Source organism: Lacerta agilis, chromosome 1 (genome assembly GCF_009819535.1).
Source record: "Lacerta agilis isolate rLacAgi1 chromosome 1, rLacAgi1.pri, whole genome shotgun sequence".
Taxonomy (NCBI): domain Eukaryota; kingdom Metazoa; phylum Chordata; class Lepidosauria; order Squamata; family Lacertidae; genus Lacerta; species Lacerta agilis.
The window spans coordinates 32,706,332-32,732,695 of NC_046312.1; the positions used below are offsets into that span (position 1 = coordinate 32,706,332).

General features: G+C 39.7%; 1 protein-coding gene across 10 annotated transcripts in view; it reads right to left on the reverse strand.

The window, feature by feature from the left end:
- NPAS3 (neuronal PAS domain protein 3) overlaps positions 1-26,364 on the reverse strand; it is a 629,290-nt gene that overhangs the window by 38,410 nt on the left and 564,516 nt on the right. For all 10 annotated transcript variants that reach the window (XM_033143786.1, XM_033143778.1, XM_033143768.1 and 7 more), the window contains one exon: positions 9,705-9,823. In XM_033143786.1, the coding sequence (XP_032999677.1) occupies positions 9,705-9,823 (119 nt within the window). The remainder of the gene's footprint in view (positions 1-9,704; positions 9,824-26,364) is intronic.

Consider the following 26,364-nt stretch of genomic DNA (forward strand, 5'->3'; position numbering starts at 1 on the left):
GGAATACATAATCCCTTTGGTGATATTTTTCCACTGCATTTTTACAACTTCATGGCTTAGCTGAAATTGAGAACTTGTCTCCATTGTTTGGCGGGGGAGGGAACAAAAATCACACCTCAGTTTTGTGGGACGCAGCTTCTCCCAGAACATTGTAAAATCCTGTGCCCAGCTTAGCTGCCACGTAGGAGTAAAACACCAGAGGGCATGGCATTAACCCTGTTTAGATCAACTATAAGCCTCCTTCAGGCATTACATTCCAAATTAAACATATGAGGGAGACATTGGGGATCAGCATGCTAGCTCTGTCTCTGTTCTGGTCACAATCCAACTTCAGTACTCATGGGGGTTTCCCTTGCATTTCAGAATTCAGGGTTCTGGGGTCCAGGAAGCTCCCTGCTTCGTGTCATGGAAGTTGGAAGGTGATCAGAACAGTGACAGGGGGTGCAGCTAGTCCACCTATCTCTGCTGTCTCTCCCCTCATGTGTTGACCTTAACCATGAAAGTAACACCTAAAAAGGGCTAATACATGCACAGGGAACATGTGTAGGAAACAGAGTGGGAACACAACAGCAGTCTGTAGCCTTACCTAGAGACATGTTCACTGTACTGTCGAGATAGTCTAGATACGTATCATATATACGGAGAACTGGAAAACTAGCTATGCTCAGGATCCTGAATTAAGCATACAGGACCTACTCACATGCACTTAGCATGTGCTGGGACTATGAAGACAGACCAGTGTTGAGGATGAGGCCTGCCAATGTGAATCCCCTTCACTGGGGTTCATCATATAATACCCTTCAACTGTCTCAGAAGAGCACAACGGCTATTATGGGCACCATGCTCTCACGCGATTTCGGGCTAAGATCTTGCCCTGAGAAAAGCATTTATTTTTGGGTCTGCAATTTCACATGGTTCCCCAAAACACACATTTTGGGGGTCGATATCTTTGGGCTCTGGGCACCCTAAAAGTGCTTTTTTCCAAGTCTGCAATCTTGTGCAGGTCATGTGACTCGTGCAGGAGTGTGGACCCAGAGGATGGTGTCCCAGTTTTGGGCAATGTCGTGTCAGAGGGTATGACAGCAGGGCTATGTCATCAGCACACACATAACACTAATTTGCTAGGACAGGGACTGTTAGGAACAGAATGCTGATGTCCTGAATTTGAATGGCTACTAAAATAAAATCACAACCATAAGTGAAAACAGTGCGAAATTTGCATTCTTGGATCTTCAATAACAAAATATGATAGACTTCTAGTATATCTGCAGTTGGAATCAAGGCATTTTTTAAAAAAACTTGACCAACTTTCCCTTGTTTCCTTAACATTTATTAATGGATTGTTGTGCTAAGGTAATTAACTCTAAAGCTGGCAATTTTAGCACAGAGAGATTAATTTTCTTTAACTAACATGCTACCTAAAATATGCTTTTTTTCAAGAAGAGGTTACCAGTAATTTGTTCTCGAATTAATCACATTATAAGTAAAGTAGAGTGATGATGTTTCAGAATAACTGTCAGTCCACCAACGTTAAGTGTTTTTGCTTTTTTTGTATTTGAGTAGACATTTACTAAATTACTGAAAGGTAAGATCATGCTGGCTACCATCTGGTCACTGGTAATTCATAAAACACGAAGTTAGAACATGAGCCACTTTGATTCTTTTTATCTCCCTCCTTGTTCTATGTTCTGCCAAACCATTGTTTGTCAGACCAGGCAAAGTATGTGCAAACCCCTGGAAACAGAAACCATGGTTTGATCATGTTTTTCATTCCTAGTTCCCAGACAAATAATGGCTTATGCAAAGCTGCCCGGTGTGCACATAACACCTAACAGGGAGGGAATGAAGGAATCACATTGTGTGAGGGGAAGAGGTAGTGGAAAGGAATACATAAGGGTGATTCATATTCACAAAGTGGCAGCCCATACTGTAATATCTGAACTGAGCCATTGCAATCTATCTTGCTCCTGCTATAATAAATGGAAATTTGCTTGCTCAAGCAAGCATAAAACAATTGGGGTGGACTCAGACTTTGCTCCCACCAGTGGAGAGGGGGAAGGTAAGCCACCCCTCTACTAGACCAATGAAACTGCTTTGACGATTACAAGCTACAAATGATGTGTGAAACCCCCAGTAGCCTGATCCAATGGGAATATTGACAGAGACCCTCTGTGCCTAGATAATATATGCATGACAAGATATCTCACAGGTACAGTGGAGAGGTAGAGAAAGGAAAACTGCTCCCTTTAACTGTGAAAAACATAGGCCCTCTAAGAGGAAAAAAGAAGAAAAGGTCAGTTTTGAGAAAATGACTGTTAACTAACACAATACATACGTCATTGAATTGCCATGCTGCTGTTGTTTGGTGCAAAGGGAAAGTGTGGTAAGTTATCTGTGGTGTTAAGGAAAAACAGCACCTGAACACCTGTTTCAACAGCTAAACTTAAGATAAGGCAGGGCTTTGGCACTTTACATTGTTTTGGATACATTTTCCTGTTTTGAAGGGCAATGGCTACATGATCTGGTAAAAGAAACTGGTTAAATTAACTCTACAGCCTGTACTCATGCAGCCAAAAGTTTATTGGCATGGTTTTCCCCTTTGGCTTTGTCTGTAGGGTTCATTACTTACAGCTCTTGCAGAATCAATCTGAACTGGCCAAAATCAGTGATGGGTTTTATAGCACAATAAATGCCTTGCCATACAAGCACAGGTTATACATGGAAGTGTCTGGCAACGGTCTTTTCAGAAATCCCTCTCTCATGATAGTGTGCACAGTTCCTGCCAATTTAACAGAATCATCAACATTCATATTTTTAGAGGTGTCATCCAGGCAGCTACACAGTGTGTGTTTTCCTGGAGATGAGTACTGGTGCAGAAAACCAGTATTATTGATAAAATCTTGGCATATCTGAACAAAAAAAGAGGAGATATTAAATGTATCTTCTCCTTTCTCCATGCCAGCTTCTCATGCAACGAAAACACATTGTTTCTTACATAGTCCTTGTTAAAGAAACCTTTTAGCACTTCTTGAGCAATGGATTAATTAGTTTTCCAGCACTAATGAAATGAGAGAAATAGCTTTTGAGCTGATAATGCAATGAATGGAAAAGCTGAATAACTCTCACGGATGGTACACACAAGTAAGGCATCAGTTGCTCTGTGCTTCTAAAATTCCTAACTTAAGTGACTTACATTGCTGCTGAGTCTGTTTTGCTTTGTCCTTGTCCATGTAATGTAATGGACACCACATGTTTTATTCTGCTTTGCAAAACAAGATATTTGTAAGTTTAACTTGATTAAGTGTAAAAAGAAAAGAAAAACACCCTGAAGAAAAGACAGATGGGAGGCTTTCTTCCCCAAAACACAATTTCATAATCTGCATGCAACTGCTAATAGGTAAACACTAAATGCATTTCTTTTTTTGACAGAGAATTGCTGATAAATTGTCAACATAAACTTTGTCTCTGGTTACTCCTATGATCTAAAGCTCTTCTGTGAGCTTTGTCCCATCAAAGTCGGCTTCTTACAGCTGTATCAAAATTTATGAATGCATATGACTATAAAGTGACTGAAGGCAACCCATAATGCATGTTTGTTTATTGTGTATCAGCTCTTTTGTTCAGTACAAGCTGGGGGGGGGGAGTTGTCCATCTCTCTCTCTCTCTCTCTCTCTCTCTCTCTCTCTCTCTCTCTCTCTCTCTCTCTCTCACACCTTTACAATTGATGATGAAAAACTACACTGGCAACACTATTTTCATAGGAACTTAAAGCAAAGGCCTAGTTGCAAACAACTCTTACCGACATGGATAAGTCTACACTGTGCTAATCTATAAGATATCTATAGACATTATAGGAGCAGTTTACCTAATAAGGTGTAATCTGCCATAACAAATGGAGGTAAAATATGAAAATAAACTAAAAGGCATAAACTGCATTTATAGAATCAAATCTTCTTTGCCTCTGCCATATTAAGATACCATTTTGCTTTTGTAAGATTTTTTTTTTAAATCCAAATTATCTGCACAAAGACTGAAATTTACTTATCCTGAAAACTCAGTGAATAATTCTCAACTTTAAATGTTGAATTACAACCAGGTACATCTTATTTTGATTCCAACATTACTGTCGGAAGTCCCGGTGTTAAGATTTTCTATTTTATTTCTCAGAGTAGTGCGCATTTGGCAGAAAATATAGAAAGTTGTGCTGTCACACCTTCTATTCATATGGATCTTAAATTTCTGATCATTTGGATTAATTATTTGCATTCAGGTAGAAGGGATACATTTTTTATTTCATATCTCACCTTTCTCCTTTCTAACTGAATTATATAAGCACTTTACAAATATTAAATGATGGTGGCGCCATACAGTTAGCCAACACCACATTTTGAGGCAAAAATTAAAATAAAATAAAACTGCAACTTGATAAACAATTAAACTGAAAGAAAACTGGATAAGGAGAAATGAAAGGATGGATTTCTTTACCCAATGCACACTTAATCTACATAGTTAGCTGTCCACAAATGCAGGCCTGGTGTTGTCACATGGCTTTTCAGCCCTGATACCCCAACATGACATGGTTGCTGAGCCCTGATACCCCAACATGACTTACTGCCAATGTCTCCATCTTGGAACAAGCCATAACAAGATGCTTTTTAAAATAATAGACCAATTAGATAAGCATAGCAGCCCATGGATAGCTGAGGAAGGTATAAAAGAAAATCTCATTATTACTAGGATAGCTCTTACTATCAGTTACTGAGGTCAAACATAGGGAAGGGCTGGCATGATTCACTTTTGAGTCATGATTCCACATAAGAAAGCTGTGTGGCCAGTGTCTGAGCAGAGTGCTCAGATACCTAGATAGTTCAGAGGAGTGTATGGGTCAAAACATCTGTGGTTATAGGATTACCTATATCAGGGGTAGGCAACCTAAGGCCCATGGGCCACAAGCGGCCCACGGGGGTCATTTAACTCACCCATGAGCCGCCCCCAAACCAAGCTGCCCACTCAGCGAGTCCACATGCGTTGCGCTAAACAGGGAATTACTTCCGTGGTGCTGGAAATTGCATCTGCACATGCACAGATGCCAAAAACTGCATCTGCACAGATGCAGATGCCAGAAATTGCGGGGACGCGCGCTCACACACACACGCAATCCGGCCCACGGAGGGATCTCCGCTGGAGTGAACCAGCCCAGGCAGGGTAAACCTTGCCAACCCCTGACCTATATCTCTAGATGACTCACTAGATATGGGCTGATAAACTATTTAGTGATGTCAAAGTCACAAATATTGTTGGTCTTTTTTGTTCTTGTTAGTGGCTTACATGGTTGATAGGAACACTGGAAGATGCCATTATTATTATTATTATTATTATTATTAGTAGTAGTAGTAGTAGTAGTACATGCCCTCAGTATTGTCTACATTGATTAGCTGTGGCTCTCCCAATCCTACCTGAAGACACTGGGGCCTGATCCCAGGACATTTGCATGCAAAGCTGATGCTCTGCTACTGAGCTATAGCTCTTTCCCATTGTTAACATTCTTAGAATCATAGGATTGTCGAGATGCAAGGGTCATCGAGACCAACCCCCTGCAATGCACTAATCCTTTGCTTAACATGGGGATTGAACCCACGACTCTGAGATTAAGAGTCTCTTGCTCTACTGACCGAGCTATCTAGGTGTGAAAGAAAGAAAGAAAGAAAGAAAGAAAGAAAGAAAGAAAGAAAAGAAAAGAAAAGTAAGACATCATATGGTCTTAAAATGAGCTGCTGTTGGCTGTATAGTCTTGAGTATGTTCTGCACGAAGGCAGAACATACTCAAGGTGTTTTTCAAGAGGGTGGTATAAGAATACTTTAGTCAAACAAACAACAAATTCATCTTGCCCCACTCTTCAACTGACATCACCTCCCCATGAAAATGCCCCTCTGCCCTTTATTCTGCTCCAGTAATACAAGACTTGTGTCGTTAGAGCAACTATTAAGAGCGCTTTATTAAATCATAGAGTCACTTATAATCATTCCCATAAACAACTCTGATACAACACCTAGTTTTGGGATGTCAAGAAATTAGCACTGCACAAAATTAAATTTGGTGCATAAGGACTTATTTGTAGAAACCATTTCTGTAGCTTTCAACATTTTTCAATTTTGCGAGCTAACGTATTTCAAAATTATTTCTGTACATGGAGTTGATTTATAGGAAAGAAATTAATCAAATTTTCAGTCTCCATTACTGAAATTTTGGCTGTCTGCCTCTAATTGAACATTTGCATTTCTAGTTTTCACTGAGCTTATCAAATCAACAGTCTCCCCTCCACTTTCTTTTAAAGATAATGTGCTTTGATTAGTACTAGCTGTTAAAAAGACAAAAGACAAGTTTAATTATTAAGATTTCTGTGCTTTTTCCACAGGTGCTTGGGACATTTGTCTGACAGATTCCTTTAAAAAGGAATTCTTCAAATTTTTACCGAGAGAAAACCAATCTGTCTGCAAAAGCAGTCTGTGACATTGGCATATATATATATATATATATATATATATATATATATATATATATGTATATGACTTTAGTGAAGTGTATATTTAGATCTTCTGCTATGGATAAATTGTTGAAATAAAATGTCCCTGGTGTCCTCTCACATAGGCTGCCTTCATGGTGGCTAAACATCCCAAGGCATTTCTTTATCCCACCAGAGGCTCAGCTGAAGGCCAGAATGATCTCTGCATCGCAGCAAATATTTTCTCTTTCAAGAACACACATTCACAGATGCCCGAGGTTATGTGTAACTTGCTGCTGAGAACATGATAGCCAATGTACTTGTTTACTCAGTTACTATGATGGGTCAGCACTAAAGTAATTTCTTCTGTCAATTCAGAGAGTTTTCAGCGTGGACTGGAATCCTGGATTCAATATTTAGTGCATGCTGATGGTTCAGCATTCTTTCAAGTCTTGAAAGTGCATTCAAAATACGTGCCCCGCAAGCTGCCCAGGTTTCTCCTGCGGCTCATATGTCCCCAGGAGTCCACGCCTGGGCTCTAACGGGAGGAAGCCTTCCTGCCTGCTGTGCTCTCTGTTCAGGTTTGTTTCATGGCTAGAAACTCAGGGAAGCATACAAGACAATCACAGGTTCCTCCCCACTATTCACCCTAAGTAGCTGGACAAACTTCCTTTAAGTTTTGGGGTTTCCTCCTATGAAAAATTACCTTCCTCAAGTTCAACGAACAACTACAGGACAAGAGGAACGTCATGTCTCATTGTTAATTTGTGTGTAGTGGCTAAACAGTACAGCAAGCATTTACATCACGGAGAAAGAAGTGATGGCTTTCCATCCCATGGACTCCAACTCCCATCATTTCTAGCCAGCATGGCCAATGATCAGGGATGATGGGATCTGTAGTCCAGTGTGAATTGGAGGACCAAAGGTTCCCCATCCATGCTTTCAATGGATGGCAATTTGCCTAAGAAGAAAGGGGACTGTTTTAAGTTTAGCATGATGTGTGAATATGAAACAGGTGACAATATGGCATATTCAATTTGGAATTCTTTTTTTTAATATACAAAAGGTTTGTTGTCAGATAGCTTCTTAAACCTTCAAAAGCATTGTTTACATTCAAATCAGGTGTTCTGGAGTGGGAACTCAGTCCCACTTGCCAGTGTCTAACTGAAGAGATGCTTCATCATTTCAGAGGACATTGCCTAAAAGTAAGAAAGAAAGGTCTTCATTTGCATAGTCGGTACACCTTTCCTCCTTTTCTCAACCATTTCATCCTTATAGACATGTCTCTAGCACAACAGCTGATGCGTGTGCTCACATACAATATGCAAGCCTGTTTGCTACAAAAACACTCTGCTCATGCTGTGCGAGAGTCAGGGAAGAACAGAAGTTAAGAGTGTTAGACTAGGATCTGGAAGGCCAGGGTTCAAATCCCGTTATGGTCATGAAGCTCACTGGGTGATCTTGGGCTAGTCTCTCTCTTCTCAGCCTAGCCTACCTCAAAGGGTTCTTGTGAGGATAAAAACTGGGAGAAGGAGAACCATGAACATCACCTTGAGCTCTTTGGAAGAAATGTGGGATATAAATGTGACAGTGAACCAAAAAGAAATGCTATTCACTTTAGAAAGAACAGTACCAGAATGTGTTCTATATGCTGCTATCCCTGGGTAACATCAGATCAAGGTTCTCATTTTAAAAAGGTATAAGAAAAATAAAGTAGGGATTATTGTACTTAAATCTTCCTAAAGTTTCTGCCCAGAGCCTTGGTTTTACTCGGGCACTTGTCTGAAGGTAAAGTAGTCAGTTTTGATATTATTTTCAAATCCTGGATCTTTTCATGGTTGCACTTTGTCACTGTTGCTGTATTCTGTGGTCCCCCCACTAGCCAAAAGATCAATAACCAGTTAATACTGCCATTTTACCCCATGAGCAAATGTTTTGTGTGTCTTGCTGTCTTTACGGACTGCAAGAAAACAAAATAACAACGAACAACACAAAGCAAAGCAAAAGGATGTGTGAAATGCACACTTGGATTTAAATAGGTATTGGATGGCCCCTGTAGGAAGATTGGGCAAGTCTCCTCTCTCTTGAAGGACAATAGAAAATAGGACAGCAGCACACACTGTAAACAAATGTTAAGAGCTCAAACTGAAAATTGTGAAAACGAAATGAAATGAAAATTGTGGCTATACTAATTAGCTACATTATTCCTAACCCCAAGAGAAACAAGGAGAGGCAACCCTCGGGTATGTTTGATTATTTATGGACAGTGATAAATGCTTGGGGGGGGGGGAATGGGTGGTGATAACTATAGGCAGAGTTTCCTGATGCCCTTAAGTCACATCTACTCATGTAGGTCTTTTTAAGGCTCATATGTAAATTCAGGAAAATTTGAATAATTCTAATGGCAGGCTGGAAACAGAGGACACCTTAGAATAATGACTATGATATGTAAGGTCCTGTTCATGTAAGGTCCAATGAACAGGCTATGATTCTAAAAAATATATGAAAATAAACCTTTAAATCATACAGGTAAACCCTATGCATGCTTTCTCAGAAGCAAGTCATTTGCATTCAGTGAGTCATTTCCAGGTATTCTTAAATATTTACTTCTTCATGGACTATTAAGGCTGAAATCCTACACACAGTTACTTGAGAATGCCCCATTGAACTTAATGGGAATGACTTCTGAGTAGGTATGTATAGGACTTTGTCTTTCCAGGTAGTCAGTGAGGCTGAAGAATGCTACAGTGTTTTGTTTTTGTTTTTAATCCAGTCTGATATGTGATGGAAGGAGTTTGCACACACCTCCTATGGTTATTTTTGACTTCTTCAAACTAGTAGGTCAGATCACCATTTACTCGGTCAGTGGATTTAAGACGGTCATAACCTTCAGGGATATTTAATTAGTTTCAGACTATTGCATCCTCCAAAAAGGTGTGTGGGGGGGGGGGAGATAACAGCCATTTAGAAATATAAATAGCAATGGGAAATAAATAAAATATCCATGTACTTTTTCCTACGGAAATGTTTTTAACTTGAAAAGTCTTGTTCAATCCTTGGCAAACTTTCCAGGCTCAGACTTTGGCAGATAACCAGATATAAGAAGTATGCTTAAGTATGCTAGCTCTTCAGCCACCACATTCCTCTTTGAGAGTAAAGGAAACTTCTAACTACTCCTAAGGAGGCAAGACCAATGTTTACCTTATATCCCGAAGATTTTATGTGCACACCTCGCTTGGTCAGGGTAGATTTCATCCGGATGAAAAAAGAACGCTCTAGATTGTTGTCCGTTGTAAGTAGGCTGGGGCTTGTGGCTTCCACTAGAGTAGAAACAACAACAAAATAAAACAATTCATAGATCATTTCATTTTCACAATATCCTTTCAAATTACTTCATGTGAAGTGGGAGATCCTGATGATAGATCTCCCAACTATATAGGACACCATTTTAGTGAGAGGGTAATCCTTTCTTCCTATTGGTGTCACTGGAGAAGATGGAAGAGGAAAGGAAGTTGGATGACTCATATGGATCAAGATCGCTCATTCCTTTCACTGCATCTACTCTATAGTATGGTGAAATAATATATGTTAACCAGCAACACCTCCTGCATCAGATGATGGATCACACGGAAGCTGCTGATTTCCTCACCGTTGAGATAATGCAAATCTGCTCCTACTTTTAACGTTTATCGCTAGGATCAGCATGAACAGTGTTGTGGTGATGGTGGTGATTGTGGTAGGGGAAAAGAACAAGAGACTATCTTGGGCTGATTGCTTAGGGACTCTTTCTTTTACTATAACTAGTAGGGAAAGAGAGGGAGCCGGGTCGGTGTTGTGGTTTTTTTTTTTTTTTTAAAGGAAGAGTAAAAAGAGAGGATAGCCTCAAGCTGATGGCGGCTAGAAGCAATTTATTGTCTGCCTAGTAAGTTATACTGGTCCTATGTGGCCTTCTCCAGTGCTCTCAAGTAAGACTACTGGGGGAAATGCACTGGACAATCTTCAGATAATAAATTGCAACTCTCACTCTAGCACAAACTTGAGGTCTGCTTCTCTCTTTGCTCTTTCATTAGCTGGAAATGGTTTGGAAGTTGGGGAGAGTTAATGGCAACATTCATTTGTCCCCCTGAAAATAAGAACATAGCCTGCTCACCAGAAAGCTTGTATCATTTTAATATCAAATGTAAATATACACTTTCGTTGTCTAAAATAATTAAATGTGGGGCAAGCCTTCATAAAAAACAGCCATATTGGCAATATTTCTGTATACGGAGTTTTAATTAACCAAAAAAATGTTTTACTAGTGTATTTAAAGAGTATTATGAGGCAAGACTTTTCTTGTTACATTTCCTTGCATATACCTTGTACTGATGTGATCACATTTACATTGTATTTATGGCATTTTAGCTCTGTTGTAATGAATACAATAACAAGAATGCCCCTTTCTTTACTAGTCTCTCTTAAGAGTGGGCTTTTTTTGTTTTAGGGAGCATGAATTCCATGTCATTTTAAATGTACAGCTCTTTATCACTCGAGGGAAAAGCAGAGCCATGTTATATTTAGTACTTTCATTTCTTCTGATTAAATATGAATTACTATGAAATTTTTCTCATCATCTAACACGCCATAATACGCCAACAGCTTTTTAATACACTATATAAGCACAAACTTCTGCTCTAAGAGTTTAATTTGCCCCTCTAATCCAATCACATCAACCTTATTTCTCTTATCAGAGATTCCCATTTTGAATTAAATGAGCTCATTAGTTTTAATCAAAAGCAGAGAGATCAAAACTTAAACGTAAATGCTTTAGATCAGAACTGTCAGTCAGCCGTGCAGTTCTATTTTACTAAAACACAAGATCAGAGACCCTTAGAACCAATTTTTTCTCGTAAGGGATGCCGAGAGCTCGAAGATGCTATATCCTTTTTTTTTTCCTTTCTCCTTCCCAAGGACAGATTATACATTTAAGGTTAGACTTAATTTAGCGCATTTTTTCTTCCATCCTGGTGGAAATGGAAAAGTATGCCAATCTGCTGTTTGTCTCTTTCACATTTATTGGTGTTAGTCCTTGGAGACCTGAACAAACGTGAAGCCATCAGAAACCATGCCACAAACCTGGCCTCAACATTTCAGTTCCATTCAGCAATATCATGTTTGCAACATCTAAGAAATGAAACTTTCAAAGCAAGGAAATGTATGATCAGGATCAAGGTTACTGGAACCCTGAAACCACAAAAAGGGTCATAAGCATATCTGGCAGCGAGAGGCTCACCATTAATTATTACTGATATTATACAACACTCTACAGTACAGTGCTTAAAGTGTACATTAAGAAACCACAGCATGTGTTCTTCCTGCTGAGTGAATAAATGTTAGAATCAGCTTAAAACATGCAGTTGCTATAGTCCAGTACATTATGACCTAACATAGGCAGCAAGTAAAATATGCTGAAATGTTGTTCATGGTAATCTTCTAAATATGGAGGAGAGTTACACAGCCCTGATTCTTCCTTTTCAACTATTGTACAGTATACTCGCAACTTAAAGTGCATTTAACCTGTGCATATTCAATTTTTTATTTTATTTTTTAAAAGGGAGGTGGGTGCCCAGAAAAAAAAAACTTCGGCAGTCTCACCCACCACTGCACCCAGCGTGTGTTGGTTATACATGATTTGGGCTAGTTTAGGCACTATCTCTGGTATGTAACCCTTGCGTAGGCTGAGGGTTTACTGTACTTAAAATAAGTCCACATTCATTATTGTACTAATCAAGAAGGACAGTAGCATGCTGTGGAGAGAGAAAAAAGGTGGGAAACAGAAAACTGCACTTCTCATAGAATGCATTCTAAGCGCTAATTTTATTCAAGTAAATTAATAATGTCTCACCATTATATAAAAGGCTCTGATAATCTGAATGAAGCCGGGATGAAATATATGCTTATGGAATTTTGAGGGATTCAGTATTTACCACCCATCACTGCAATAAATCACTCTGTAGACTATTGCACACATGAGAAGCAACACTGATCTCATAAATCAGACCATGGAAATCATACCCATCCCATAGCAATAACCATGACAATAAATACAGACAAGGCTGAGAAGCACAGCAGTCCTGAAATGATCCTGGTAGCCAGAAGAACAGCACAGGAACAGAACTGCACCACTGAAAAGGTATTCTGTGGCTGGCTGATCGAGAGTAAACAAATACCTCAGCTCAAACTCTATTCAGTGGTACCTCTGGTTACAAACTTAATTCGTTCCGGAGGTCCGTTCTTAAGCTGAAACCGTTCTTACCCTGAGGCGCACTTTTGCTAATGGGGCCTCCTGGATTCCGTTTGCATCCTGGGGCAAAGTTTGCAACCAGGAGCAGCTACTTCTAGGTTAGCGGAGTTCGTAACCCAAAGCGTTTGTAACCAGAAGCGTTTGTAACCAGAGGTACCACTATAGAAGAATCTATATGTTAGATTTTATCTGCAATTTGGCTAGCTGTCAAGATATGGTTGCCAAATCAGGCCAAATTACATATAATGGCATGGGGTTCAAATTATCTACGCCAGGGCCAGATTTAGCTTTGATGAGGCCCTCAGCTACTGAAGGTAATGGGGCCCTTTATACGTCCAGCTGTCCTTTGTCAACAACAAACTGTCGCTGTTTTTTGTGCTATGTGATAATTTACGGACCTAAAAGGTATCTAAAGCCATTTGCACAAAACAAAATATGTATTTTTTGTATTTTATCAAAGTAATTGTTGAACTGAAATACAATTAAGAAGAAGTATATTGGGGGGGCAAGAGAGTGGGGCCCTAAGCTATAGCTTGTTTGGCTTATACGTAAATCCGGCACTGATCTACGCATATGCACAAATACATACAATTGAATTGAATGGGACTTTCTCAAAGATAAATAGATAGCTGTAACACCTGGTTACAATCTTATACAATCCTACACATACCAGGGAGTTAGTCGAATTGAGCTCAGTGGAACTGACTTCTGCACAGACAAATAGAAGCACAGAATCGCAGAGTTGGAAAGGACCCAAAGGGTCAACTAGTCCAAACCCCTGTAAATGCAGGAATCTCTACTAAAGCATCCATTACTGATGGCAAATATAGGATTGCAGTATGATTATTACATTTATTACGAGGGAGTGCATGTGGGGGGGGGGAGCTGCTGTTTTCTCATGGGATTAGGAAAATGAACAGCACCTGAGCAAAACCTTTCGCAATATCACAAAGGTTGTTGACAGTCCCTCTCTACATTTTTCCTTGCCATATTCTCATTTCCTTAGAGAAGCAGTGGTTGGAAGACAATTGGAGGTGTGGTTGGCTTGGCACTGAAGTTCACAGCTCTAATTATCTTTGTGCATTGAATGGCAGAGTGGGTCGGAGCGGTTAGCATCAGGCCAGAGCAGCACTTAATTTACAAACTTCAATTCTCAGGTGTGTGTGAAAAAACTGTTCTGTTGCATGCAACCAATGTTTAAACCCTCAAGGATAGCATGATATGGGAAGAACGGGCAATGAATGAGCAGATAAAATTCTCTGTTGAAAAGTGCAAAGCAAATGCTCATCAGTAAAACAACCCTATATGATCCTTTTGGGTTTTTGAACTGGCACTCAGGAGATCTTGTAATCCTAGTAGACACCTCTCTGAAAAACTAAGGAAAGAATCTGTATATATACTAATATGGAACTCAAATGTATTATACACATTATACACCTTTAGGCACCAGGCAAAAACGTTCCTTTTTAACCAGGCCTTTGGTTGATTTGATTGACATCCTATGCCCTTTTAAAATGTGTTTTTTTCTGTCTGGGGGGTGTTATTGGGTTGTTGTTTTTATTTTGCTTATATATTTTGATTTTGTTCTGTGAACCGCCCTGAGACCTTTGGGTATAGGGCGGTATATAAATAAAATAAATAATAACAAATAATAATTACGTACAGTTCTAGTAACCCCTCTAACGTGATTTTTTAAAAGAAAAGAGCAGGCAAGTGTATGCAGAAATTATCAGGGTTATGGGATGCTGTCTGTTAGCACAGAAGTGATAGCGAGGGTGTGCATAAAAGACTGAGACTTAAAACAAGAGTAGTTTGGAAATGTGAAAAGGTTTGCATATTATTTTGAATAATGGTAAAACTAGAAAACATCCAGTGAAATTAACACTTCATAAATCTAAATAGAAAACAGAAATTATCTGGGATGATCCAAGTACTGGTTTTGACATATAAAGCCTTATGTGGCCAGACCTGAAAGACAACCCTTTCCCATATGAACCCACCCAGATTCCAGAAATGGGATTGCCTATAAACCACAAGCTGTAACTATCCCATCCAAATAAAAGATTAGCAGAACAAAGCCAGGATAAAGTGGAATATCTTAGCCTGGCATCTAAATGTGGACAGTTCTGGTGTGAGTTGTGTTTCCCTGAGGAGAGCATTCAGCAAACAGGGAACAAGCCCTAAAAACCCATTTCTGGGGACCCTCATGCTTGCATGTCCATGCTAAGCCATAGTTTTGGTTTAGTGTGTTGTACAAACCAGGCTAATGTCCATTATGAGTTGCATCATTTACCCTCTGTAGGCAAAGATATCACTGAACTCACCGCGAATCATGTTCCTGCACATGGGACCACTTATTTAGGAGCCAAATAAATGTTTGGAAATCAGCGCAACTTGGTTTATTTTTCTTGAACACGGACCTGGGGATGCAAAATCCTTTGGAATTGCTATTATAAATTGTAACTGCTTTATGTTAAAGAGCGGGTATGGGGTTATAAAGAGAATTTGAAAGATATACCCAGATGGTAATATACTTTGTCCTAACAGCATCAAGTGACTCTCATCCTGTTGGGAAGTTTTGCCTCTTTTCTTTAGTATCCTGTGAATCATTAACTAGCACTATAGACTAGAGCAGAGTTGGGGAAACAGCTGTAATTTAGTACTGTCACTACTGGCCCACTAAAAGTGGCATTAAAACAAAATAAATTGAGGATAGGGGAGAAGAGAACAACTTAAGAACATAAGAAGTCTTTTTCTTTTCTTTTTTAAGCCCACAAAAATCCTGCTTCTGCTGCCTACCGTTGCCACTCTGCTTGTGATTTACCGAACATACTAAAAGAGCTTCCATTCCAGATTTTCATATGCCAAGCAGGAGCATGCTTCTTGGTGCGGGGCTCCCCTGAGGAAGTGAAGAGCATTTAAACTGCCTCATGCTGCTCACACAGCTAGTGTTTGGATGACACCACTCTGCGGAAAATATGCATAATGACAAAGTCAAGCTGCTACCAGTGGGTGTTTCTGCACAGGACTCTAAAGCGGTAAAGAGTTCAAGGGGTGATGGTGGTGGAGGAGGGAAAATGGGAGATAATAAAGCTAGCCTTTGAAAAGTACACGGCACCCAACACAAGGTATTATGCAGGAAGCTGTGGCACTACAAAGAGCAAAACAGTATGAATACTACCAGAGCAACAACAACAAGCAAGTGACTGTTTTCCATCTTACCGCAAAGCATCTATAAATGCAGCCACTTGAGGGATCTATTTCTTAAGAAAAACGCACTTTGTGCTCTCGGGATGCTCTAGGATTCAACTTTCTGCACCTCCATGCAGGATCGAGGGTAGCAATGCTTTTATCGCAATCATAAAATGGTTATGAGCCAATTCCTCTTATAAAGCAGTCCATAAGAGTGAGGACCCTTTCCCTCACTTTTTTTACAACATGATGTCAGACAAAGGGCACCAGGACTTAGTCTTTGTACTACAGTACAAAATAACAATACATAAACACCTTTGTGAAGGCAGCTTGAAACCCCATGTTTTCTATTAAGAAGTCATGTTCAATCTTCACTGTTGATAGAACAGAATAGCTAACACGGAGAACATTGTATATCAGAAAGGTCAATAGTTATTATGAGCTACAAATATATTTTTTTCCATCCTTCAGGCTGTTTAGCGCATATCACAGCATGAGCAGCTGTCTTCTTTAATGCTTTTAAAATTAGAATCCCAAAGAGGAAGGGGAAAAAATTACATTTGCAATGATTGCTCTTTGCTTTTGTAAGTTTACTTTAATACACTATTTTATATACATGAATTGTCTGTGTAGCCTAACCAAGGGCAGTAACTGGCTGTTAGTATCTAAGCTGGATTCCTCTATCTATGTCTGTTGTTAAAAAATACCTTATCATAAATTGTGTTAACATAATGTATTATTTTTGAAAGAGTTCTATTACACATTATTTATGCTAGTAACTTGATAAATGTATGTATATCTTACCTAGAGGTTATGTTACGTGCATAGAGTGGCTGCTGTTGAGGTATAAATATTTACCAAGGATTAATACACTGTGGTATCTGCTTTATGAATTTCTACATATGTACAACAGCAACAACACAGTTGACTGTGGAGCTTTTTATGACAACCATTGTGATAACCCTATCACAGCCACTACCGCAATTAAAGATGTGAGACTGAGTCCCTCCTCCCATCTCCGTTCTTCTCAAGCATGAAAAATAGTTCAAACTATTACCACTCAGGGTTAAATTTCCAGTCTTGAAATTCCCAAAGCATCATTCTCAAAATGTCAGTTGCGAACAAAAACAGCTCAGCAATTTTGAAGTGTGATGAGAATGCAGAGGAAATAGTGGAAACTGGCTGGGAGCTTAAACCTATCGCAGAAGAAATGGCACCGTTTGGGTTTCAGATTTCTCCCCAAGTAAAAGCAGTGTAAGACTCTCAAAACTCCTTACAAACAAGGAGACCGTTCACTATGCAGAATGGCCAGCGTGCTGCAACAAAAACATTTTTTAAAGATCTAGCATCAGGTTCCAATGATGGATTTTGTTGTAATCTTCTTTGAAATGCAGATTAAGTGGGGGTGCAAATATTTAAACAGGAGCTAGATACCTACTGCCTTAATTACTTTGCTTACTGGCCCCTTTGGGGCAGGGCCACAGTTCAATGGGAGAGCATCAGCTCTACTTGGCATCTCCAGGTATAGCTGGCAGTGCCCCATCACTGCAACAAAGAGCTAGACAGACCAACTCACTATAAGGCAGCTTCCTAGGTTTCCTTCCAATCTCTCTTCCAAAGGGGATTAAGAGTTTTCTAAAGAGTGAAAGAAACCACTAAAAGAGGTAATGATGCAGGTGGTGCAGAGCATCAACATGAATTTCCTGGCTGTAGCATCACTGCAGTTTATCCGGAGGGCAGCGGGGAGGTCTGGGCTATGTGGAGCTTCTCTGGTGCTCCCATCAAAGTGCACATCCACCTCCCCATCCCAGTAAGCAGCAGCACTGCCTCAGTGCTGGTCTTGGCTGGCTTCCTCTTGGCTGATCAGACCTCGAGTCTGGAGAGGGATTCTGCAGAAGAAGCCCCACAACACACCAAGTACCAAAGTGTCAATCCTAAAGCCTTATTAAATCCCACAAACAGCAGTTCTTATTCTAAACTGGTGGTTCTCAAACTTTTTTCTCCGGGCCACGCTTTCAGAATAAAAATTTGCTCACGCCATACCGAATGTTTTATTGATAAGAAATGTGTTGGAAAACCCAAAGAAACAAAGTTGAAGCTCGATAGAGCAAATATGTAAAGAGTATAATAGGGATGTGTTTAAATGTGATAAAATGGAAACACACACACACACAACCAGGCAAAAACATTCCTCTTCTCCCAGGCCTTTGGCTAATTAAACAATATATGGCCTTTTGGGGGAAAACAGGGGGGGGGGAGAAATTTAATAAGAAGAATCACAGAATCGTAGGGTTGATACACCCAAAGGTCACCTATTCCAACCCCCTCCATTGCTGGAATCACAGCTTAGAAAGCCCTGATAGAAGGCCCCACAACCCCTGTTTAAAACCCTCCAATGAATCATAGAACTTGCTTGATTTATAACATAGAACACAACAACTTTATAATACGATCATGGGATATCTATAAATATTCTGCAAATAAAAACACTATTTTGATACTATGCTATACTGAAATGTTTAAATGTTTCTTGGATTGTCCTTGAACCTTCCCACCACACTTGCCACTCCCTCCTGCCACCCGTGTGGTGTGCCCCACCCTTTGAGAACCACTGTTCTAAACCATACCTACAGTGCCTGCCAAGGCTATTCATGCACTACAGTATTCAGGATGTGCTCTTTACATTGTTAAAATACCATGTCATAGTGGTTCTGGGGAGAAAATTCTGCTCAACCTGTTGGTGGGTGGCAGTTGCGGTGACACACCAGCTTGCTGCTGGTGTCCGGGAATTCCAATTCTCCCACTCGTGATATCGGCCAATTGTGGGTGGGCTTTAGGAGACGTCTGGGTATGATTTATAGTATGTAATCAGAAGGGGGAGTTGTATGGCTTTGCCTTCCCCTTCCAGGAATTGGGGTATCCTGTTAAAGGGATCCAGGTAAAAGTGTTTTCATCCATAAGCCCAATCGCGGGCTGAGGGCCACAGCACTCCGCAAGGAGTCGATTCCGCCCAGGTGTTCCCTAAGTCATAGGGACACCCTTTCTCAGAATCGACCCCCTAGGAAGCAGGAAGCAGGCAGGCTGACTGAGTGGGAACTCACCCAATGCCTGAGCCAAATCACTTTCATCTGTAATCAATGAAGTTATGGCCTGTTTCAATCCAAGAATGTTGTCCTGTGTTTTCATATAAGAAGTGCAAGGCACTGGCAGCAGACTCATTGCAAATGCCTTGTTCCCCTGCAGACTCCATATCTATGATATGATTGCGCTACAAAGCTTTTATTTTTGAATACATTTTGCTTATCCTCAACTTCATTCAATTTCTTCCATTTATCATCATTCACAAAAACATCAAACTTAACAATTTGAAACATTTTAAGACTGCCACATACTAGCACGTATTGGTTTTGTCTACACAGTTCCCTGTGTTTCTCAATCTCTATTTGTGCTTCCTGTTTGTGTTTGTTTTCTTGCAATTTTTTTGTGAGTGCTTTTCAGTTTTGATTGTTCTATAAAATTATTTAATGAAACAGTATGTAATTAGGCATATTTAAATATGTAAATATCAATATCAAGCTTGGTATGGATTTTTTTTGGGGGGGATCACAGATAACTGAGGGAGAACACTGGAATGGATATATGAAAACGTGCAAAATTACATTCCTCTTCTCCCTGGCCTTTGGCTAATTAAACAATCTATGGCCTTTTAAACTTAGGGGGGATTGTTATTGTTTGTTATTACGTTACATGTTTTTTACTGCCCTGTGATCCTCGGAAAGGTGATATAAAAATTCAATAAAAAAATAAAAAAATAAAGTAAAATTGACCAAATACAAATCCTCAAGCAAACAAACAATTATAAGACTGCATAGCTCAGGTTGCTTACTTCTGAGTAGACAATGTAGGGGAATGCACTGTAAATTAATCTGATGATCTCAACAGTAATATTTCTTCAAGTGCTGTAAGTGCTTTGTCCATTTCTTGGAAAACACCAATTCACATTATTTGGTGTGGGTTTTCTTTTTTAAATTAAAAAACAAACAAACCACAGACCACCTGTCAAACTGAACAGGATTGTTTTGTTACTGGGGATTTTCACAAGACCTTTGACAAAACCAATCAGCAGCTGTCACATTCCTCAAAGAAAGGCCTTCTAAAATTAGCCTACCGTGCAGGTATTTTGGCAGAATTTATCACACGTCTTGAATGGCGCATGCTTTAGCTTTTCTCTTTATACACACAAATGGTTTTTGTGCAAGTTTAACACACTTTGTCAGTCCCTCCTTCACGCAAGCTCTGGTTTATAACACACCTTGACACAACACAAGGAGAGGAATATTCCAGACAATGAATTATAAGATATTTCTCTCCAAGTCAGACTTAGTAGCATCTATGCCTGGAAATGGACTAATTGAGAAGAAAACTATTTTGGCACACCACATTTTCTAAAACTCCTGCAGCACAATGTTCCTTCAGTTTTTGCTCATATTTATCATTTCCTCGACATTGCATTTTCACTACACAGGAGCCTGCACTGTTGATTTTTCTCTCTCTCTTCCTCCAAGCCTGGAGATCACCCCATGGATTAACAAATGATTGAGGATTCTCTCTTAAAAGACTCTTTAAAAACCTGTCAGAATCAGCCTGAGACACAGATTTATTATGAACTATTTAAAGGGCTTAATATATGTATCCCCAAAGAGCCCTTGGAGCAAACTAAAAAGGAAGAGTGGAGTTCTCAAAGAATGGGAAAAATTCTCCAATGCCCCACTTTCTTCACACCACGATTACTGTTTACTCAAAGGATAAAATGCCTAACCTGTCACATGCAGCCTTCAGAAGCCATATTGCCGGTGATGTACAGTAGAAAAAGAACCAAAACAATGGGACTCGACAGTAATACCCTGCGAAAGGCAGCTATAATTTACTTTCTAACCTATTCACTAATGTGGATACGTCTTGCAGGAAAAAAACCTGATCTTCTGACCCACGTAGTAATCAAACAACTGCCAGGGTGTTTATTGTCATGCAAGCTGTGACCATTACCTTAATTATATGTTACCGTATAAAAAAAACCTTCCCTAATGAGCAAATCTTCCCCCACATGTGTGTCAACTCACCCTTCTGTCCTTGAAAAGCAGCGCTGCTTTTGATTTCAACTGGGCATTTTAAAGCGTGTTAGAACTATTTCATCGAATGGGTGATGCTGCCTTACCTACAACATTTATTTTATTAGGATGCCATGATATAATTAACATTACAAGCTTTGCGCTAGGAAAACAACATGGGAAGAAAAGATCATATATGAAGATGCTGCTTCAGCTTGGTCCAGTAAGTGATGAGATTGAGATTTGTAGGAGACACAGACGGAGTTATCTTGAAACAACTCACTTTTTAATAATCTCCTTGAAACCTACCAAATGTAAAGCAATTACAATGGACTCTCCCGGTGATCCCTCCCAGACCCATCAGTGAGTTAGAGACTTCTCTTCCATGTGAAGATTAGGCTCCAGCAGATTGAGCGAATGAGACCAATGAGGGGACCAACGGTCAAGAAGGAGGTTTCTGCACTTGCAGTAGATGGAAGTGGGAGGCAGATGAGGTTTGTCTACCTCAGAAGGTAGCCCATCTAGGAGAAGGAAAACTCTGATCCTAAACCACTGCTGCCTTGTGGCATATCTTAGGGAGAAGAAAAGGTTAAGGAGTAAACCCTACACAGGAGGGATGCGGGTGGCACCGTGGTCTAAACCACAGAGCCTAGGGCTTGCTGATCAGAAGGTTGGTGGTTTGAATCCCCGCGATGGGGTGACCTTCCGTTGCTTGGTCCCTGCTCCTGCCAACCTAGCAGTTCGAAAGCATGTCAAGGTGCAAGTAGATAAATAGGTACCGCTCCGGCGGGAAGGTAAACGGTGTTTTGTACGCTGCTCTGGTTCGCCAGAAGTGCCTTAGTCATGCTGGCCACATGACCCAGAAGCTGTACACCAGCTCCCTCAACCAGTAAAGCAAGATGAGTGCCGCAACCCCAGAGTCACCTGCAACTAGACCTAATGGTCAGGGGTCCCTTTACCTTTTAAACCCTACACAAATCCAGAGTGGAGTCCCTTCTACAGTTGGATTGTGCCTTGTATGCCTCCTTCCGGCAACTCCTGCAGCCAAGCTGGTGTCAAAATATTACTCTGCTTTCCTTTGGGCCACATCCTTTCTCTTCCCTTCACACAAGTAGGGAAACAAATGAGGTAGCCATAGCTAACTATGTTCACATGGCTTCCAATGGCTTCCAAGCAAGCCAGAATTGATAACCAACTTTAATCTATAAGTTCATATCCTGGGTTGTTTAGAACCCATTAACCATCGTTTCCCAGCTTGCACGTAATGGGAAGCTATGCTTAAGTGTGGTTTCTTGGCTTGTTTCATCACTTGTGAGAAGCAGGAGAAAAGGCACTGTGGGCAGGTGCAATTCACCTTGTTCATACTCTGGCTTATTAAGCCAGGATTTGGTAATGTAAATGTAGCATGTAACATTAAGCTAAATCATGGCTTAGCACAAATGTGCAATCATGCAGACTCTGGAAGGAAGACGCTGCCTGTTTTGCTCCTCCTCTGGTCTTACTGCTACTATGCTACATAATGGTTGTTCTGTAAACCAAGAAGAAACCTTGGTTACTGAGCAAGGTTCAGAAAGCATGCTAAGAGGAGGAGCAAAGTGGCCTGATCTGTGTTTTGGGAGCCTGCACGTTCACACACTAAACCATAGTTTGGCTTAGTGTTATACTGGTATGTGAAACAGGACATTATATGCAGTGGTTTGAGGACTGCAGCCATAATGCCACTTTTGACGTTTGCAGTTTTTCATATTCAGAAGCAGACCAGTGCGAACTGTTATTCTAGTATGTTATTTAGGAGTTCAAAGAGCTCTTCGATGACAACTTCTGCACTTCATGTGTTGAAGGGGGGAAAGCATCAATAAGATCTCTGGGCCTTTGAGATTTACAAAGAAATCATATTAACATATTTCATGGCAAACCAATTGCATGGTAAGGAACATTGTAAAACAGATTTAAACTTAATACCTAGTATGACTTGTTTGATGGCCTGTTTCAGCATCTGCACCAATTCATCCAAATATTTCTTAGACTTACCAATATATGTTCTTTAATGAGAAAGAGATAATGGGGGAATGCAACCATTTATGCCATGTGTTCACATGCACTCCAGATCACATTTGAATGGGCAATTGTGACTGCTACATAGCCTGGAAATCTGGGGAATCCTACAAATTCTTGGATCTCTACACCCCTTTTATTCTTGCAACTTTTGAATGGATTCTGAGCTGCCTTTTATTCAAGTTTCAAGTCTTGGTTATTGTGGAGATAGATGTGAAAGCCTAGACAAAGACGTTAATTTATTGCATAGCCATCATTTTGACACAAACAATAAAATCTCTGCATCTGCTATAAGTCAAGGTTTAGGCAGGGATGAAAACCATTTTCTGACTGTTGTATCTTGCAAGAGCGCTAGTGAGATATAGGGAGCATACTTAATAAAATCATGCATTTGCATAATTATGACTTCCTTATATTAGAATTTTTGCATTCTGTTAGCAAATTTGGCTTTTGCTAACACGATGCAAAAGTTGTTAATGAGTCTCATTGTATTAGCAACTTTCTATCACATTAGCAAAGATTAAATTTGCTAATGGAATATGACAGTCACTAACATAAGATTAGTGCAAAGAGAGACCAAAATCTCAGTAGGCCATCAAAAGGTAATGATCAACATGTAAACAATGCCTTGTCTGTTTTTTTTCTTTGTTAACTATACGTGAATGTGTGTGCAATGTCACTCCCATTCACATCTGCAAAAAGCTCCCTAGGAGGGTCTTGTTTTACACAACACTAATGCAACCACAACACAATGATTAATTTTTGATAGAAAATCATGAGCCATCAACTTTCCTCATTAGAAGAGAAGTGAATCATGCAAACAAATGAGCTGATAGAAATATCACATAAAGCAAGTGTCCTTAAAGTCAGATATTATTATTCTTATTGCATAAGTAATTTAGATAGCATTTCCTTGTTACAGTAAGGGGCTTTCCGAAGTATAATCACAAAGACTCAGCAACTTCATAAGCCAGACATCAAGACAATTAAGTGAATTAATAATAAGAAAGGGGGAGGGAAGCTCTCAGAAAACCAGATTATGTTTTTGTTGTTTTCCCAGGAGAAATAGCAGTATTGATTTATAGAATTCGCTTCCACTCTAGTAAGTGGGACTACAAAAAGAAAGAACACTTGAAGATAGAAGCTAACATACTGATATTGTGAAATCTAGCAATCTCAATAACAGTTAAGCTTAAACTAGTATGCAGTTTGCCAAACCTTGTGTGAATTTGTGATCTAAATAATCAGATTTCTGATTATTTTTCTCAAGCCCATTTCATCTACATTCTGTCATATACTGCTTACTAACTAGAAGGAAGATCCATTATACTTTTTGTTGCAGTAGAAAATACATAACTGGGGCACCACATTCAAACCATTACTTGTTTTGAAAAATCTCCCACAATTCAGGTAACCAACTCTGAGATTAGGTGGCACTGATTCACTGGACTTCTGCATGGATACCTTGCCCCCTGATCTCCTGGTGAGACCTGCGGATCATGCTCCCATCCCTAGAAACAACACTAGCCCATCCATTCATCACTTATTAATTCAAAATATCTATCATTTCCCCTTTCAGACAGTTGGCAATGGAAAGACCATTACTCAGTTTTTAATCAGATGAGTCTCTTCTTGAGAATCCATTTCTTATCAGGTATGTGAGGGGTATGTCTGCAGACAGAAAAAGTGCACCATTTGGAGGAAGTTGTTTAAATCAAATCATCTGGGAGCATGACTTCAAAGGGGCTTGCTCATTAGCTGATTACAGAGAGTGCCTCTGAAAACCCTTTGGATGAACTGCTTTCTCCAAATGGGGCACTTTCCCCTTGGCAGAGGAATCCAAACCCCTTCTTCAAAATGGACTTCAAAGGGACACCCTATAACTTCTGATCAGCTGATCAGTGGTTACAGTAAGCCAGTTTAAATCAGCTGATTGGCAGTAATAATAACGGCATTTTCAAATGAGGTTGTGGAAACCACCCATCAGTGGCCTCATTTGAACTTAGATAGGTTTCAATCACTTGGCATCAATATTACGCCCAGTGAATGCCAGGTGGGTGGTCCTGCCCACCTGTTAAAGTTCACCTGTGAAAGGAGGAGGACTCAGAGATTTAGCCACTGTCTGGATCCAGTTCCCAACCCATAGCATACAGTTTTGTGAGATAAAGTCTGCTTCATCAAATTACCACTTACTGCTGTTGTGAACAGTCACTGGATTTATTTTTGCACACATATAAGCTTTAATTGACTTGTCACAATCTGTTTACATTTCACGATCACTTGACCCCACTTGCAATTGATGGAGCAGCCTCTGCTCCATGGAAGCTTATGCCATAATATACTTGTTAGTCTTTAAGGGGCCACAAGACTTTATGTTGTTTTTGCTGAAACAGACATGGCTACCCTTTAAGAAGTCTTAATGCATGTAATTATCCAACCAATAATTTACACAACAAACAATCTCATAAAGCTATGCAGAAAAATATATTTCTCTCCCCGCCCCCACAGCAATTGGACAATCTAAAACACGCTTTACTTTAATACAAGTGACCACTCTGTTCTTGACCTATTAAAACTTTGTTTGCTATTATACTAGCTGGCAAGCTAGTCATGCAGAAAGGTGTAGAGGAAATGAGCCAGTGTGTTCCCCTGGTGATATAAATGCTTTATCAAGCTGATCCCTGCCTTGTTATGTAAACTATACCAGGTACTGTTCATTTTAAACAGGGAGATAAACAGATCTAATATGCTTCAGGGCGTCATGCTTTATGCATGAACTCCTTTTTATTTTTATATTAAAGATTTTCTTGACACAACCCTTTGCAATGGAGTAAAGCAATAATATAACGTCTTAACTACAACCACAGCAGCACCTGCAAGTTCAAAGTAGTGCGAAATATATTCCCAGTTCAATTAGACCAATGCAAACCTTTTTAATTAATTCTTAATAAACAATTAATTTTTTAGTGAACACTTCTTGTAATAAGAATGTCTCTCTCAAAAGATAAATGAAAAAAATCATCAGGGACTAATGTTATAAAAAAACACCACTCTTTCAGTTTCTATCTATTTATAATATTTAGCTACCTTCCATTTCCCTATCATTTACTTTGAATATTTTCAGTACACTTTCTGCTTGAATGGATAGCAGATATTTTATTCTTTAACCATTTCACATGTTCTCAGCTGCAATTTATGTTCTAGATAGAGAAGTAAATACACT